The 19,099-nt window shown below is 49.5% G+C and overlaps 2 protein-coding genes across 3 annotated transcripts in view; both read right to left on the reverse strand.

Annotated features, from left to right (window-relative positions):
* The window catches only part of LOC146026685 (importin-13-like), a 234,710-nt gene that overhangs the window by 159,240 nt on the left and 56,371 nt on the right, over positions 1-19,099 (reverse strand). The window lies entirely within an intron of this gene.
* Positions 17,744-19,099, reverse strand: part of IPO13 (importin 13) — a 57,850-nt gene continuing 56,494 nt past the window's right edge. For both annotated transcript variants that reach the window (XM_083157540.1, XM_083157539.1), the window contains exon 21: positions 17,744-18,816. In XM_083157540.1, the coding sequence (XP_083013666.1) occupies positions 18,720-18,816 (97 nt within the window). In that variant the 3' untranslated portion in view covers positions 17,744-18,719. The remainder of the gene's footprint in view (positions 18,817-19,099) is intronic.

A 19,099-nucleotide genomic window follows, 5' to 3' on the forward strand; every position in this document is an offset into this window, starting at 1 on the left:
CAAATTTGTAAAAAAAAATAAAAACACTGAAAAATCTCATTAAATACTTTGTCATAAAGACTAATTTACTGGAAAAAACGCTTGCTGACTAACTTTCCTAACATATAAAGACCTGATTTTATGGAGCCTCCTGGCCACTCCGGAAGGGTGGGCAACCCTGTTTTTATATGATCCCGTTACCTTAGTTAAGCCCTTTTCAGGGTGAATCTCCACTTTTTCAATTGGGTACTTGTATACCTTCACGGCTCCCATGGCATGCCATATGTAGTGGCATGCGATGCGATTTTACCGGGTTTTTTATGCATTTGTGAGAAAAACGCATGCCATGCGATGGCATGCCATGCGATGGCATGCGATTTTGATCACAAATGCATCCAAATGCATTTAAATTAGTAGCAAACATGTGAAATGCACCCCAAATGTCATTTTTCACACTGTACCACCCCCACTATCAACGCCAACCTGAAGCGTGGCGAGCGCAGGGACCTTCACAGGTATCCGTGTCCCCTTGCGGGCTTCACAGGTATCCGTGTCCCCTCGCGGGCTTCACAGGTATCCGTGTTCCCTCGCGGGCTTCACAGGTATCCGTGTCCCCTCGCGGGCTTCACAGGTATCCGTGTCCCCTCGCGGGCTTCACAGGTATCCGTGTCCCCTCGCGGGCTTCACAGGTATCCGTGTCCCCTCGCGGGCTTCACAGGTATCCGTGTGCGCTCGCCACGCTTCGGGCTCGGTGGCTCGCTGTGCTCGCCACACTTTCTATTCTCAACTCCACGCCGACGTGGATAGTGGGGGTATGCAAAGGTCGTAGGACACGTACCGCTCGTGGACCCCCACGAGGGAAAATAGCTTGTGGCCGCCGGGAACCCGGCTGTTGGTGTTTTGACAGTTGGGATCCCAACGTCGGGTGAATGCCTGTCGGGATTCTGCATGCGCCTTTTACAGTATGCTGCAGTGTATACATTACGGACAAAGGCCCAATGAAAATGGATGAAGTCAACGTTATAAAACACACTGACAGCCAGTAGCCGGCAAGGGTTAATGAGAAGCAGCGCTGGGCGGGACAGAATTCCCAGACAGACAGGGGATCCCAGAGCCACGACTGAGTCACAGAGGGAGGGAGGGGCGGCTGTACTGCCAGTGTCTCCCTTGGCAACTGTAGAAGCCGCTGGCTTTTTGAAGTGGGTTTGCCCCTGGCAAGTGCGTCTGGAGCTCTCTTACATGGCGCCAGAAAATGCTCTTTCATCTCAGAGAGCCCCCGGTGTCCCCTCCCAAAGCCCCATGGAAAAGATTCAGCTGGATAGAAGAAACATCTACACCCAGATGTCCTGCTAGAGACATCGCAACCGCGCACCCCAACCATGCAGGGTCACCAGGCTGAAAATGTTATATACACATAGTGTATGATATATACATAGGATAGTATGTCATTCATTTACTGTACTCATTTCCTTTACGCCAATGTATCATCATTCTATTGAAGCTTCTAGAAGGCCTGATGAGTCTGTCTCTCATCCCCACAAGCATCCTGTGAGAAACGTTTATATACAGATATAGCCGCACTCCTAGGCGCTGCAATTTAAGGGCCAGATGTATCAAGCTGCAAAAAGTGATAAATAGGAGAGTGAAAAACAACCAGCCAATCAGCTGCTACCTGTCATTTTTTTAAATCCAGCCTGTAACATGGCAGGTAGGAGCTGATTGGCTAGCACTCTCCTTTTTATCACTTTTTGAAGCTTGATACATCCGGTCCCAATTTAACCCTTGCATTGACTGCTCAAATATATAACATTATTATTATTACTATCTCCTAAGTTACAACAGTTCCAATATTTAATACAGAGGTCCCTTTAGAAAAGGTGTTTTTGGCTGTGGGGCGCCCCCCAGTGGAGCTTGCAATGTTGCAAATACTATTTTTTTCTAGGTTATTTTTCTCCCATGGACACCCTGAAGTGTGGTGTAAGTTTGTCACAGTTGCCCGGAGGCAATATATATATTCTATAAAAATAACTTGAATGAGGAGGCGTTCGCAAAATACAAAGAATCAAACAAAACTTGTAAAGGGGTAATCAAAGCAGCTAAAATATTATATGAAGAGCGCATAGCCACTGAAAGCAAAACTAACCCAAAGAAGTTTTTTAAATACATAAATAGTAAACGTTTAATTAAGGAAAACATAGGCCCACTAACTGATACTAGTGGAAAAAGTGTTACTGAGGACAAGGGAAAAGCAAAACTGTTAAATGAGTTCTTCTCATCAGTATTTACTAAGGGAGAGCAGACTGTGGAACGAACATTTACCACAAACGGGACAAATAAGCCAGATCTCATTGTGGATTTCACGCCGAAGGAAATAATACTGAGGCTAAGCAAACTCAAAACAAATAAGTCACCAGGGCCAGATGGGATTCATCCGAGGGTATTAATGGAATTAAGGGATGAACTAGCTACCCCCCTACATTATATCTTTAGCAAGTCACTATCGTCAGGTATAGTACCAAAAGATTGGAGAATAGCAGAGGTAGTGCCAATATTCAAAAAAGGAAGATCCCGCTAATTACAGACCCGTTAGTTTAACATCAATTGTGGGTAAACTATTTGAAGGATTTTTAAGGGATGGTATCCAGGAATATTTAGATCATCACCGTCTACTCAGTACTAACCAACATGGGTTCGTGAAAAATCGTTCATGCCAAACTAATCTACTAGGGTTCTATTAAGAGGTTAGCAAAAACCTCGATAATGGAAATGCTGTAGATGTGATTTTCCTAGATTTCGCTAAAGCATTTGATACTGTCCCACACAAGAGATTGATTAATAAAATGGAGAACCTAGGATTGGGTGAAAATATCTGCAGATGGGTAGGGAATTGGCTATGTAATAGAGAACAAAGAGTGGTTGTGAATGGTGCCGTATCAGATATGATACCGGTACTAAGTGGAGTGCCCCAGGGTTCGGTTTTGGGGCCCATTTTGTTTAACATTTTTATTAACGATATTGGGATAGGGTTACTCAGCAATGTATCCATCTTTGCGGACGATACAAAACTTAGCAAAGTCATCAAATCACCAGAAGATGTCACCATGCTTCAAAATGATCTTGCAATTCTAGATGAGTGGGCAAAAAAATGGAAGATGAGGTTCAATGTAGATAAATGTAAGGTTATGCACCTTGGGAGACACAACCAGTGTGCAAGTTACAACCTTAGCGGAGAGGAACTGGGTAATTCCATACTTGAAAAGGATCTAGGAGTCCAAATAGACAGCAATCTAGGATGTAGTGCCCATTGTAATGTAGCTACAAAAAAGGCCAACAAAATTCTGGCATGTATTAAGAGGGGAATGGAAACTAGGGACTCGAGGGTAATTATGCCACTATATAAAGCATTGGTGAGACCTCACCTAGAGTACGGAGTACAGTTCTGGGCCCCACACTATAAGAAGGACATCATAGAATTAGAAAAAGTCCAAAGGCGAGCAACAAAGCTTATTAGGGGAATGGAGAATTTAAGCTACGGGGAGAGATTAAGCAATTTGGGACTATTTACATTAGAAAAGAGACGTTTAAGGGGGGACATGCTCAACATGTACAAGTATATCAAGGGCCAATATAAGGAACTGTCACACACCCTATTTTCTACTAGAAAGGAATCTAGGACGCGAGGGCATGAGTATAGATTAGAAGAAAAAAGATTTCATTCAGCTAGTAGAAAGAATTTCTTTACGGTCAGAACAGTCAAACTCTGGAACTCTCTTCCCAGAGAGGTGGTAACGGCTGGCTCATTAAATGCGTTCAAGGCAAAGTTGGACAAACATTTACTGGAGAAAAACATCCATGGGTACAAATAAGAAATATAATTTGTCTGTAAAATACCAGAACCTACCAAATCAGCAATGGATATCTATACCAGGTTGAACTAGATGGACGCAAGTCTTTTTTCAGCCTTACCTACTATGTAACTATATTGGTGCCCCCCCCCCCCCCCGCGCACACACACAACCTTTTTTAATATGTGTCTGCTCTGAAATATATGTCCTTTATACACACACACACATATATATATATAGAGAGAGAGAGAGAGAGAGTGACACCTAACACCTATATATTTCAGAACTCCAGAAGGGATATCGATGGCTTTCAATTAACTAATTTAAACTAGCAGGGGAGGAGAGGTGCCCTCTTGGGAGAAGGAGCCCAGCGGCAGATGACTCCATTGCCTCCCAGACTTCTGCCCCTGGCACAGCCAGCATCAGACTGACCCATAGGGGTACAGGGGTAAATATAGATGAACTAGGTGATTCATCGCGCCCTACGGGCGCTCTTCACACCGGCGTGAGGGGCTGCGCCCCTTAATTTGTGAACATTTGTATTGTGAGAAATATGGTTAGAATTGTATGAAAGATGCCCTGTATTGCAGCTTCTGGCAGTGGGTGAGGGTCCAGCGTGGCAGCACAGGAGTACCGGACGGTGGCCCTGAGTCAGTGTCTCCTCCTACTGGGTGGGAGTTAGGGTGCATGAGAGAAGGAGGCTGGGATATGAGGCATGATAGGGGTATGTGGGCAACACAGCGTCAGCAAATACCCAGTGGTGGAAGTTACGGTTCAGGAGAGCAGGAAGCTGGGTAGTGATAGGGGTGTGTGGGCATACGGGGGACTAAAGAGGGTGGTGGACACTGTGCAGCTTCTGCCAGTGGGTGAGGGTCCAGCGTGGCAGCACAGAAATACAGGAGTCAGTGTCTCCTCCGACTGGGTGGGAGTTAGGGTGCATGAGAGCAGGAGGCTGGGCGGTAAAGCATGATAGGGGAATGTGGGCAACACAGGGTGAGCGGGTCTCCACTGGCGGAAGTTACGGGGCAGGAGAACAGGAGGCAGGGCAGTGTCCTCCCACATTGATGGCAAAAGTATTCAACATCGGCCATAAACCATAGATTATTTGAAAATCATTGATGGTCGATGGGCATCCCTAGAACTGGAGGAGGGTGGGGGACAGTATGCAGCTCCCGGCAGTGGGTGAGCGTCTCCTCCCACTGGGAGGGAGTGAGCGTGCATGAGAGCAGGAGGCTGTATAATAGTGGTATGTGGGCAAGACATTGATAAAAGTTGTGGCGCTGGTGCAGAGGGCAGTGGGGAAACCTGCAGTGCGGCAGCCAGGGCCGGATTTCCCACCTAGGGGCGGTACCTGCTTGTGGTGGTACAGGATCCCCCATTGTCACGGGGGTACGTGAAAAGCGGGAGCGGGGGCCGCGGTGGACCGCTGGGGGGTGGAATTGGCGGAAGGGGGTCTGGGGGGTCTGCAAATTGCGGGAGGGTGGATGGTGTGTGGGGATCCGTGGTTAGCGGGAGGGGGCGGGGGTCCGCAAATCGTGGGCGGGGGCGCGGGGGGGCTTGAATCGTGGGAAGGGGGGTCCGCAAATTGCGGGAGGGGGTTGTCGGGGTTAGTGAATTGCGGGAGGGGGGGTTGCGGAGGTCTGTGAATTGCGGGAGGGGCGCGTGGGGTGCCGTGAGTCAAGGGGGGTGGTGCGGGGGTCCGTGAATCACGGGAGGGGTCATGAATCGCAGGAGGCGGGGGTCGTGGGGGGGCTGCGAATCGCAGGAGGGGGGGTGTGGGGGGTTGCTGTGAATTCCATGAGGGGGGCGTGAATCAAGGGAGGGTGGTCGCAGGGGGGTGGTGCGGGGGTCCGTGAATCGCGGGAGGGGGCATGAATCGCGGGAGGGGGGGTTGTGGGGGGTTCCGAATCGCAGGAAGGGGGGTATGGGGGGTGCCGTGAATTGCGTGAGGGGAGCATGAATCGCGGGAGGGGGGGTCCCCGAATGTGTGAATTACGGGGCGGTCGCAAATCGCGAGAGGTGCCGAGGGGGCCCGCAAATCGCGGGAGGGGGGCGCTACGGGGGGTTCGTGAATCGCGGGAGGGGGGGTCGCGGGGGGCCCTTTTAATGCCGGGAGGGGGGGTCACAGGGGTCACGCGAATCGTGGGAGGGGAGGATGCAGGGGTCCTGCGAATCGCGGGAGGGGGCTCGCGGGAGGGAGGGGTCGCTGGGGTCCCGCGATTTGCGGGAGGGTCGCGGGGGTCCCGCGTTTCGCGGGAGGGGGTGGTCGCGGAGGTCCAGCGAATCGCGGGAGGGGGTGGTCGGGTCTGGGACGGATATTAGACAGCACTTACATCGACAGCCATTACATCGACACCATTAGTTCGACAGCTCAATAGGTCGACATGGTTTTAGGTCGACATACCATTAGGTCGACATGTCATTATGTCGACAGCTCATTAGGTCGACAGCTCATTAGGTCGACATGTTTTTAGGTCGACACTGCCATTAGGTCGACAGAGTCTATGTCGACAGTCAAAAGGTCGACATGGGTTTTTTTCACTGTTTTTTGGCCGAAATGTCGACACAGTCGACATGGACACAGTTTGAAGTGTACCGCAGCCGCTCGCTATGCTTCGGGCACGGTGCCTCGCTGCGCTCGGCACACTATTTTATTCTCCCACCACGCCCTAGTGGATAGTAGGGCATGAAATACCGCCTGTCGGCACATGTCGGCTCAATAAACAGTGAAAAAACCCATGTCGACCTTTTGACTGTCGACATAGACACTGTCGACCTAATGGCAGTGTCGACCTAAAAACATGTCGACCTAATGAGCTGTCGACCTAATGAGCTGTCGACATAATGACATGTCCACCTAATGGTATGTCGACCTAAAACCATGTCGACCTATTGAGGTGTCGAACTAATGGTGTCGATGTAATGGCTGTCGATGTAAGTGCTGTCTAACAATAGTCCGGATACCGGGGTGGTCGCGGGGGTCCCGCGAATCGCGGGAGGGGGGTCCCGAGACTCGCGGGAGGGTGGAAAGCGGGGGTCCCGCGAATCACGGGAGGGGGGGTCGCGGGGGTCCCGAGACTCGCGGGAGGGTGGAAAGCGGGGGTCCCGCGAATCGCGGGAGGGGGGGTGCGGGGTCCTGCGAATGGCGGGAGGGGGGGTCGCGGGGGTTCCGCAAATCGCGGGAGGGGGGGTCGCGGGTGTCCCGCGAATCGCGGGAGGGGGGGTCGCGGGGGTCCCGCGATTCGCGGGAGGGGGGGTCGCGGGGGTCCCGCGATTCGCGGGAGGGGGGGTCGCGGGGGGTCCCGCAAATCGCGAGAGGGGGGGGTCGCGGGGGGGGCCCGCAAATCGCGGGAGGGGGGTCGCGGGGGTCCTAGCAGAGGGTAGGGATGTGCAGGAGTAATGGTGGATGGTGGCTGTGGAGTAATGGTGGATGGTGGGCGTGTACTGTAGCCCTGGCTGGGCGGGGGGAGGTGATGTCAAGGGGGTGGAACGTCAGACACATGAAAGTGAAACTGTTCTACACAGGAACGTTCTCCACAGGGGTTGAGTGACAGATCTGGCTAAATATATAAGAGATAGATAGATTTATCAAGAGGCCCATCCCATGCATTCTCTAATGATTAGGTGAACCAATGTGGTTGGCCACACCCCCTCTGGAAACTGGCCAGACCCCTAAAAATTGGTCCCTACCACTGCATTCCCCAAAACAGGGCCCAGTCCGACATTGTCCATAGCTGCACACAAGTATCTAGGGGATGCAGTGTAAATCCCGGCGGTCGGGATCCCGGCGTTCAGAATCCTGACGCTGGAATCCCGACACTTTCTCCCTCCGTGGGTGTCCACGACACCCCTGGAGGGAGAATAAATTAGTGTGCCGAGCGTAGCGAGGCCCCGGGCCCGCTGCGTGGCGAGCGCAGCGAGCCCGCAAGGGGGGCGTTCCACGTCCCCCCCTTGTCGGGATTTCGGCAATCGGGATTCCAGCGTCGGGATTCTGAACGCCGGGATTTAATACTGAATCCGTATCTAGCCATCAGATGGGCATTGGACAGCTGCATCTGATTTTGTATGGGGGATGCAAAGCTGCCCGATGTATAAACATCGGGCAGCAGCGCTTTGCATCCCTGGGATCCCACTATTCTGAGATGTAGTAGTCTATGTGTAGATGTGTAGTCTATGTGCTACACACCGCACTGCTGCCGGGGCAGTGCAGTAAGCGAGGTCGTGGGGGGGGGTCAGCGCTAACCGCGCATGCGCAGACCCCCGGCACCCGGCTTAGCACATTGCAGGTCCCTGCGAGCAGGGAAGGATACATCCCGCCGTTAGGATCGCATTTTACAATGCGAACCTGGGCTGTAATATTCCGCCCAGATCGCATTGTAAATGGCATCATGACTTTCTGTCCTCCCCCCCCCCTCCCCTTCCGGCAGGAAGAAGAGACAGGGGGGCAGCAGAGCAGCCGGGGGCTGGAGGCAGTGCCCCGTGTCCACACAGGATGAGGGACCATCCCAGTGCCTGGAGGCAGTCCCCGATGTCCACATGGATCCCATCCGTGTGGGGGTGGGATGGGTGCCGGTCCAAGAGGTCAGGCCTGTGGGGGCGGGTACTGATCCGGTCAATCCCAAGTGCTCGCACTCCCCCCTGCATCCCACTCACACCCAATCCCAGGCCGCTCCCGTTAGCATCATCCAACTCACTCTGCCTCCCGCACTAACTCTCCCCCACTCCCACCAGAAAATGCAGGGTTAAGGCTAGTGTGAAATGGGCCAACCCGGGAATGTCCCTGCATGATCCCTGGACTGCATTCCCGCGTAAGTCCCTGCATTTTCTGGTGCGAAAGGGGTATAAGATTACTGCTCCTTGGGGCAGATGTATTAACCCTGGAAAAGTGATAAAGTGTCAAGTTGTTGGACCCTAACTGTCATTTTTCACACCCAGTCTAACTTAAAAGTTAGGAGCTGATTGGCTGCTGCTTTATCACTGGCTACTTTATCACTTCACCAGGCACCAGGCTCTGTCACTGTACCGCCTATGCCATTTATAGACGGTTACAGCAATACGGTCCCTGGTAATAGTCAGCCAGCAGCAGCTACTTCGGCTTCAGTTGGAGTTCTTGCTGGGTGAAAATGCTATGTGCAGATTGAGGGCGACAAATGGGCATCATGGAGCCTGTTGCTGGCAGTGGTGGGCTAGGAGGTTGCTGCCGATGAGGGGGTGTTGCCGGACCTTGCCAAGTGTTCTGGGGCCCAGTGAGCAGGTTAATACTGCGTGGTGAATGCACCCGTGTCCCTGTGCAGTGCTGTAAATGGATTTGTACAGATACCGTACAGAGGATTAATCATTCAATGGTTACTTACCACCGAAGATTTCTCTGCCTGTCCCTGCCACGCACAGCTGCCGTGTAACCCTGGAGTCACTCAGCAGCTGTGAGGATTTAAAGTTGGTGGGTGCCAATGTCATGCACCCGCCCCTAGCAGGCAAAGGAACGCCTGCATTGTGCTGGGTACTCCCAGCGTTTCTATGGGCGTGTCCATCGTTTTTGAGGGGAAGGCCAAGAAACACCGTGGGTCAACTCCGGCACACCGCCACCTATCAGTCAGACTGCGAGCACCATGGCAACCAAGACATTTTCCAAAGGCCCTGTACATGCGGAGTCAGCCCACCATCGGGCAGAAGCCGAATTCGTGTGCAAATATTTAACCCACAGATGAATAAATCATGAACTCTGGAGGGCGTAAAAAGTAAAGCCCCGTACACACGGGGAGACGGGAGGTCTGTGCTGAGTGATCTAGTTAAGCACAGATCCCCATCGGCACAGAGCGATGTGTGCTGAGGGATCTGTCACTGCCTGTTTTATCAACAGAGAGAACACGGGTGATGACTAGATTTGTACTGCATGCATTATACATCGTCAGGCGATAGCGACGCGCATTGCCATCGCTGGGTGCCATACCCACAGAGTGATCCATGCTTCATTACTAAGCTATCTTGTCAGATCGCTTGCCTTATGCCGGGTACAAACCAGGAGCGGGTCATCACAGAAACGTACAACCCGCTCCCAAGCTGAAGGAGCCGCCGACCCGCACAGGAAAAGCACCTGACGTGATGGCGATCCGATCGCGAACTGCGCCCACTACAATGGTCGTTTCTGAGATCCTACCTGCAGCAGGAAGGGCAGCGAAATGGCCCAAAACATGGCCGATGTACATACAATCGGTCGAGATTGTATCTAAATTGGCTGGTTTTGGGCCATATCTTCTTGGTGTGTACCCAGCATTAGAAAATGCCCTGAAATCACCCCGTGTGTATGCCCCTTAAAGCTGATTAATATGTCTGCAATTTATCTCAGCATGCTATGAAGAGGAAATACACTGATAGAAATAGTTTCTGTATAAAGATACAGGTGTCAGTGGCTACCACAAGCTGCAGATGTGTCTGGTGGAGAAGGAAGTGTTGTCCAAGAATCACAAGTTGTATCTTCGTCTGGAGAAGGGTTTGTGTCGGCATGTCATCAATGATTTCATTCTTTTATCACAGAAAAGGCATCAAAAGGAAAAATAATGAAGTGTGGATTTCATATCCCTGAGTTATTTTGCTGGATAAGCAATACAGCCAACTGGGGGCTGAAGGCAGTTTGTGTTGTTTGAAAGCTAAACTCACGTTTTAAGCCAAATAAGGATGGAGAGGTCGACTCTTTTTAGCCCCGCCATATTGCACTAACCAGTAACTTGGCAAAAGAAATTTAGCACAGCTTTATTTAAAAAAGAACAGAAGTACAAGTCGCAGGGCAAGGGACACCGGGTTTTCAAGGCTCTCACAGGTTCCACGTCTACCACCTGGGGTACCGTGTGCAACCAATGGGCATGCTCTGTCCAACCTTAAAGGCACACAACCACACCCGCTACCTTGGGACCAGCTTCCATGTTCCCATATGGCCCATGGTGGAACCAGGTGTGCGGCTGACTAATTTGTACATATGGGGGGGCATTATGACAATCCCCCACTTATCATGCCTAGTGCACCACTTTCCCTACCACATGAGAACCCAGTAACCGGAGGATGAGGGCTCTCTCTCCCCTGGCTGCCCCCTTTAACCCATACCTCCCAACATGACCCTCTGCTCCTGGACTTCCTTGCCAGTGGCAATTGCAGAGGTGAGACTGCACCACTGTCCACAATTCAAATAGGGGAGCCACACCTGTCAGTGAGTCCCCGAATGTGGAGTTTGGGGTGGCAGTTGGTGCAGCTCCCCTATCTGAATTTTGGACTGTGCTACAGCCCTGTAACTCTGCAACTGCCACTGGCCTGCAAGTCCAGGAACAGAGCTTCTTGTCCATCCTGGAACGGGTCATGTTGAGAGGTATGTTTAACCCCTGGTGCATCCCCATTCCCTTGGACACAATCCTGCCATCATTCACGGGCCAGTAGTGCTAGTGACAAGCAAAAAAGGGAGCGGAGCAGAATTATATGCCCGCCCCCTTTGAAATGCATTCTGGCCTATGAGGATTCCCATTTATTTGGCTGCAGTGCCATTTTATGGCCCCATTGCCCCTGAAGGGGCTCTGCCACATGCAGTCTGAGCTGTCTGCCCAGCCAGGGTATGCTACATGTGCTTCTTACGGAGTGTTCTGGCTGGAAAGATCACACGGTTGACACTGATGAAAAGTCTTTTTTATGCAAGGGCTGGCACGAGTTTTACATGACTTTTTTCATCTTTAGCCTCCGCATAGTCTCTGATTAGGAACGGGAAAGTGTGCCATGCACAACGGTAGTGGAGCTACACGAATTGGGGTCCGGGTGCTCAGGTGTCAATAGTGAAACCGCCTCCAACGAGCTGTTCGGAAACGGTCTTCCGATCAAACGATTTGTATTCAGAACATTGAAAAAAAAAAATCGAGATGACGTGTTATGTTGGAAAAATGTAGATTTGACCAGAACGCACTCTATTGTATTCTTGTTTGTGTAATACAGTAACTGGTGAAGATGCAGCAGACACAGATGGCTCAGGTAGCAGAGATTTTTTTGTTTGACTTCATGAAATAGAGAATTGAAATTGGAGAATTCTAGGAACGGTAATTCTCAGTAATATGTTAAATGTAATGTCACTTTTCTTTGAAACAATTGAAAGAGCTGTAATTATTTCATAGAAATACATTTCTAGAAATCTGTAATGTATTTTTATGACAGTTCGGTCTTCCTTTAAAAGCTGAGGCAACATCGCCATCTAGTGGAAGTATTACTTGTTACCCTTGAAAATGATCTCCGTTCACTGTTTTGTAACTACAAAGAGGGCATATATACTACGGCAGAAGCACCGATTTGTGATTTATCTGGTGGGTGCTCCGGCCTGCTGTGCGGTGTTTCGGAGCATCCGGGGTCTCATGTTGCGGGTCTGCCGACCATGATCTGACTCTGACCCCCGCCCCCCACGAGCACGTGGCTAGTCAGTGTGTTGGTGCGTCCAGTCCGCAGTCAGTGTGGTGCACATCGCACCTGCGGCTGTCGCAGGCTGGACCAGCTGTGGGTATTCGGGCCCAGGAGCACCCATAGAATCGTTGCCTATGTACTATGGAATGCAGTAAACATCCCGGCAGTCAGCATGCCTGTGCCGGAAACTTCATCAGGATGCCGATGCCTGAATATCGTCAACCAACATCCCGAACATAAGTAGGCCGGGGCAGGTTAGGATCAGGCCGGGGAAGGGGGAGTTAGGTTTAGGCACCAGCGTGGATGGTTGGAGGAAAGTTGGTCTGATGTGTGGCCAGCATTAGGGTTAACCTGCTGCAGTTAGGAGTCCCCCCTGCCCGGTGCTGCTCTACTGAGCAGAGCAGCGGTGAACACACACTTTGTGCATGCAGACCTGCAGAACACAGGGTAAGTTGGAATTAAAATCATTAGCGGCACATCACTGATTTCCTTTAAACTCCCCCCAGCAGCTCCCTGCATTTCCTTTGCATGTGGGTGGGGAGTTCAAGGGACATCGGAAGCGACTTGCAATTCACTTCAAGTCACAGTAGTGTATGGGGGCCTTAAGAGAGGAAGCAACAGAGATTTAGCTTTATTCCTCATTGTAGTGATTGCACTCTACTTTATGCTTTCACACATGTAGAATTCCTGGGTTGATGCACGTTCACATGCAAAACCACAGGATTTAGATGTATTTGGGAAGGGGTGTTTCTCGCAGCTGCAAAACAAATTTCAAACCCAACAATCAATCGAGGCAGTCAAGCAGAGGATGCCATAGGTCATTGGTGGCCAACCGGTCAGAGGCAAAGAGCTGAAAAATATCTGTAGTCAAGCTAAAGAGCCAACAACATGCGCGCACCTTCGGCGCGCGTGCCAAAAAAGGGACATGGTCTATTTGGACCCCTTGGGTGGGTGTGATACACATATGCCTCCAATAGTGCAGTGCCATATATACATATGCCCCCAATAGTGCCAGATACACATATGCTCCCAGAGTGCCAGGTATGCCCGCTACGGTGCTGGGTATGCCCCCCCACATTGCCAAAAGCTGGTATGCCCCCCACAGTGCCACAAACTGCTATGCTTCCCTGTGACTGGGCCATCCACCAATCAAAGCTCGCGGGCCAGCTCCTGATTGGCTTCTGGCCCGCGAGCTCTGATTGGCCGATGACCCAGTCACAATGATGCACAGTGAGGGGTAGGACAGATAAGCGATGCGCGCTCTCCTCCCCTCAGAAGAAGGGATTCGAGGAACCGGCAGCGGGTGATGGGGACGGGAACAGACGGTGGGCGGCGGGCAGCAGGAGCCGCACAATAGCAGGGGGAGAGCCACATGCGGCTCTAGAGCCACAGGTTGGCCACCCCTGCCATAGGTGCTGGGACTCTGCAGACTAGACATGACTAGTAGACCATGAGCAGTCTAATGAGGCAGGCGTTAAAGACGATTAGCACAAACTACCCGTGATTACTAGACCTGCCACTGATCAGCCAGAAAACGGTTTTCCAAAGTTTTCACGATGCATTCAACATATTGAGCTGCATGTACAGATGCTGAAGCTTGAGTATTAACATTATTTAGCTCATGACCAAGACAGACAGTGCCTGCACACATATGCCTCCAAAGTCTCTGTCCTGCTCCTACTACTGGCTAGTATATAAGGCTGTATTACAGAGGGGGTTGGATGTCTCTCTGTTATAGTTAACCAAGACCATACATTTATTTGAATGTAGCCTTCAGAAAGTAGGGATGGCCATCGACAATTCAAAATCATCAATGGTTTATGGCCGATGTTGAATACTTTTGCTATCGATGGGGGAGAACCAGATGGTTTCCCTCCATCGAAGGCACAGCAAAACAATGTTTTGAAGCCCCACCTCCATGTTTTGATTGGCCCACAGGCCAAATCAGTCAAACACAGTGGATGACCCTCAATATGTAAAAATATTGATGGTCATCCATTGCATAGTTTAGTACTATCAATGGCCAGTTGCACTATTGCCATCGATGGCAACCATGGATGGCTATCCCTATAAGAAAGCTGTTCAGTTAATTTACCAACACTTTGTTAACCCAGACAGAAACCAAAAGTGGGCAAGATAGGCCCCAGCAGTAACAGACTTACCAAATAACTTACCATTTCTAATACTCACCCTTTTGTGAGGTAGCAATAAAATAGCATATATTACACATGAGCTAGAACTGGTTCATGTGCAAAGTAATGCTGATGCATTGTGTCATCCTTCCACTGGAACAATACTTTATTCAATTTATTCATTTTTTCCCAGACTGCTCTATTCTGAAGAAAGCCGTCCATTGCGCTAGATCAAGGGTCCTCAAACTATTTTGCTCTGGGACCCCTTCAAACAATAATAATTATTCCAGGTCCCCAGCAAGTTACTGCAGAAGGTCATCGCATCACATGTGTAGTCAGCAGGCTGCATATACTGTATATGGCAGCATTGTGGAGGCACAGAGTGATGGGAGGAGTCTAATATACCATAACCCATCACATCACATGTGTAGTCAGCAGACAGCACACACATGGCAGCATTGTGGAGGCACAGAGTGATGGGAGGAGTCTAATATACCATAACCCATCACATCACATGTGTAGTCAGCAGACAGCACATACATGGCAGCACTGTGGAGGCACAGAGTGATGGGAGGAGTCTGATATACCATAACCCATCACACGTGTAGTCAGCAGGCAGCACATACATGGCAGCATTGTGGAGGCACAGAGTGATGGGAGGAGTCTGATATACCATAACCCATCACATCACACGTGTAGTTAGCAGGCTGCACATACATGGCAGCATTGTGGAGGCACAAAGTGATGGGTTATGATATATCAGACTCATCCCATCACTTTGTGCCTCCACAATGCTGCCATGTACAGTATGTGCTGTCTGCTGACTACACATGTGATGTGATGGGTTATGATATATCAGACTCCTCCCATCACATCACATGTGTAGTCAGCAGACAGCACATACATGGCAGCGTTGTGGAGGCACAGAGTGATGGGAGGAGTCTAATATACCATAACCCATCACACGTGTAGTCAGCAGACAGCACATACACGGCAGCGTTGTGGAGGCACAGAGTGATGGGAGGAGTCTACAATAACAGACAATTCAACAGATTTTTCAGACTCCTTGAATCACTGACTGAGATAAAGTCATCAGCCTGATGGTCAGCAACATGGAGTCGCGACCCCATGCTGAGAAGGCCAGGACCCACAGTTTGAGAACCGCGGCACTAGAATAAGTGTTTCTCATAGGAATCCCAATAATTCTTTATTCATATGCAAGTTAGTGAATCCGAGGCCTCAGGACCATTATTGATCCAGCATCAGTACTTTAGGCTCTTACCGCCTGGCGCATCTTGTAAAAAAAATTGGGGTCGATTCCATTAGATGCGGATGATTCGAAAGTGTGAATCATCACGGCATCGGGCATACTTTATGGGGGACAGAATTCGCCTAAAAGCTCTTGCTCAGGGCTGGGCAACACCGGCCCTCCAGATGTTAATGAACTACACATCCCAGGATGCTTTGCATTAGTTTTGCTATGTGGTCATGCTGAAACTGATGCAAGGCATGCTGGGATGTGTAGTTCATCAACATCTGGAGGGCCGGTGTTGCCCAGCCCTGCTCTTGCAGATCCATAGGCAAATTCGGCCCAGCGAAGAGTGCGAGATCGGGTTAATTTAGGTGCCGCTGCTGGCGTTTAAACGTGTTACACGGCACCACGCTCCCTTCGCCACTAATAGAATCGACCCCATTGACTGCAGTTGCCAGTTTGTGCATTTAAAAAAGCAAATTATAAATAGGGTTTCATCTTTATTTTCGAGGGGCACAGTGTTTATTATAGCAAGTAAGAATACCATAAAAATATTTAATTATATATAACTTAATTTGTTTTTATTTGAAACAAGCTAGGGTGAAGGTGACCTTACAGCCGCGTAGGAGGGGGAGTGTCCCCGTACTCATCTGCGTAGATGCCCAAGTCTTCAGTGGCGTTTGTCATACTGTACATGGCTACTTCCCCTACAGAACTGGTAGCTGATGGATAACTGTGAATGATACACCACTGTTCCCTTCACACAGTGCACTGTATAGAATAATAGCTAAACCAAAACGCATTAGAACAGGCAGCATATGTCCCACTCCCCAAATCTGGAGCAAGCCCCTGTGCTAATCAACGAGATCTTCTATTTATTACAGAAACCGAAAGCTTAGTTCCAGCATTCCATAAGCACTGGACTAATGCCTCTATAAGCGAGCCAAACATAGGGCCCAAAATCGGAAAGTGCTGCAGGTCTTCTATATACCCACCCTGGGCTGCCAACCCAGTGACGCACTATACCATTTACCAATAACCTGCAGACCATATGTTATTACATAAATTGCACTTAAATATTGGTCATGGACCTCTGCAAGAACATGCCATCTTTATCAACAGGCCTCAGTAAATTACTCTGAAAGGTACTGTAGTAGTACTTAAAGGTGCCCATACACTAGTAAGATTTATCTTCAGATCTGGATGGTTGGAACAAAAACATGGTTATGGATGAGTGACAGTTTGTCAGTTTTCCAGCATTTCCAAGCAAATGGTCAACTGTCATTTGCTCTCATCAATAACCATGTTTTTGTTCCAAGCAGCCAGATCTGAAGATAAATCTGAATGTCATGCTGGTCATACATCTACAGATCGATTGTCAGATTGGGCTGGTTGGAACAAAATCCTGGTAATGGATGAGAGCAGATGACAGTTGACCATTTGCTTTGAAATGCTGGAAAACTGCCAAAAACTGTCACTCATCCATTAACAGGTTTTTGATCCAACCAGCCCAATCTCACAATCGATCTGTAGATGTATGGCCACCTTTAAAGGCCCCATACATCAGCAATTAATTGTGACAATTTTCAGATATGGAGATGATTGCCACAATTAATTTTAGATGTGTGGGCTCCCCCTTTTGGCAATCCCAATCAAAATCGCCAATCGATTGCTTAATCAGATTTTTAAACATGCTTAATAATCTGGTATTATCTGCGGATCTTTTTTATATATGTGGGCATTCCCAATTCGTCTTCTTCATCTAATTACATTATGAACAGCTGAAATGACAATCGATTGAGCAATTTCCAGATATGAAGATGCAATCTTTAGATGGAAAAATCTGCCGATCACTGAAATAAATCTGTAATGTGTGTTCAAAAGTCAGATAGATTGTAAAATCCATTTATCTGGCCAAAAAATCCCTGCATCTGGAAATCCATAAATTGTGATTGCTGATGTATGGGGCCCATTAGTCTACACATCACGCCTAGGCATGTAGCCCCTCCCCTGGCCCCACCCCCTCCCGTGGTGCATTTGTTCAGGACCATTGGAATGTCTTCCAGTTGATGCTGCTACAGAAGATAGAGGTGCTCCCCCCCCCCCCCCTCCCATGTCACATGACATTTTGGATGTGCTCTAGCATAGCGCATGTAATAGTCAGGGAAGGCAAAAACAGCTGACTAGAAGAACTGCCTCGGACAAGGTTATTACAAAAACATAAACAACCTCTTTATTGTGGACTTCACCAAGATCATTAGTCTCCATTGTGGTGTAAATGTACTGGTAGCCACATGCTTAGCTGTAACAGTAGGACAGAGACTAGCCAAACCGCTAAGGTCATATACCCAGGTTCTGACAGGTGCATTGACCCTGGACATGTACAATTGGTTGGAGTTCTTCTCTAAAATATACAAGCAGCTTTTTTGTCAGCCAGCTATCGCTGCCCTGGGGAGACACCAGACCAGATGTTTCCCAGGGTTCCGTGGGCGGAACGAACATAAGAGGCTGGTTTAATAGTGGTTAGTGCCGCATGCTTCTGCAGTTCTCTTGTGTAATGAGAAACATTTGTAAATGGAAATCCCTGGGTTCAGACACAGAGAGGAAATGTAAAACCATTGCCCCTTTCTTCTGTATCCTGGAGGTTCGACGGTTCAACGACTCTCCGAGAACAGCACACATTGCACCCGTTCAGTGTCTTAAAATCTACAGACATGCTCTCCGGCAATAAAAGTCAGAGCGGAAGTAACAAGTGATCGCTGTACATATTCCTACAAGCAGCAATTGTTTGTATTCAGCCACACAATCCGGTGTTCGATGTGTCCTCTGCACTGTTGCATCGTGCGAGTCTTTCATGGAAGTTTGATCAGCATCTGTACTTTCCAAGTACTTTCCAAATGCTTTCATCTCCGTCCAGACCCCCGAAGCTCCGGGCGCAACAGGCAGACAAAAGGTAGAGAGGCTCCAGACCGTTCTCTCTCAAAGATGGGTGGGGACACAGCAACAGCTCCGAATGTGGACAGGTGGCGGCAGAGCGGAGTGGCTTAGATTTGCAGGCGTGAGCGCCAGCTGATACCCACTTCTCTATTAGTACTCGGCGGTGTACTCTGTCCCATGTAATCCGCGGCACAGCAGCGTGAATTCCTTCACCATGTCTCTTATCCGTCGTTTGTTCACACGCTCTCTGCAATGGAATATTACGGATTAGGATTAGCGTACCGTCACCTTTTAAGCCCCACTCACGCTGGACTATTTTTAAAGAGATCTCGTTTATTTTAGCCCTTCTTAGCGATACCATTTTAAAAATAATCGTGTCTATGCTCAATATCATTAACATACGCGCACGTCAACAAACCCCCCCCCCCAATAATGTTAGCGGGGGTCAGCTGACGTCACTGAAGGATATCGTACTGTGCGTACACTCAATATCATTTGCCAGGGAGTTCAAAGGAACACTCTGCCGATAT

Source organism: Crinia signifera, chromosome 8, assembly GCF_055691185.1.
Source record: "Crinia signifera chromosome 8, ASM5569118v1, whole genome shotgun sequence".
Classification (NCBI taxonomy): Eukaryota; Metazoa; Chordata; class Amphibia; order Anura; family Myobatrachidae; genus Crinia; species Crinia signifera.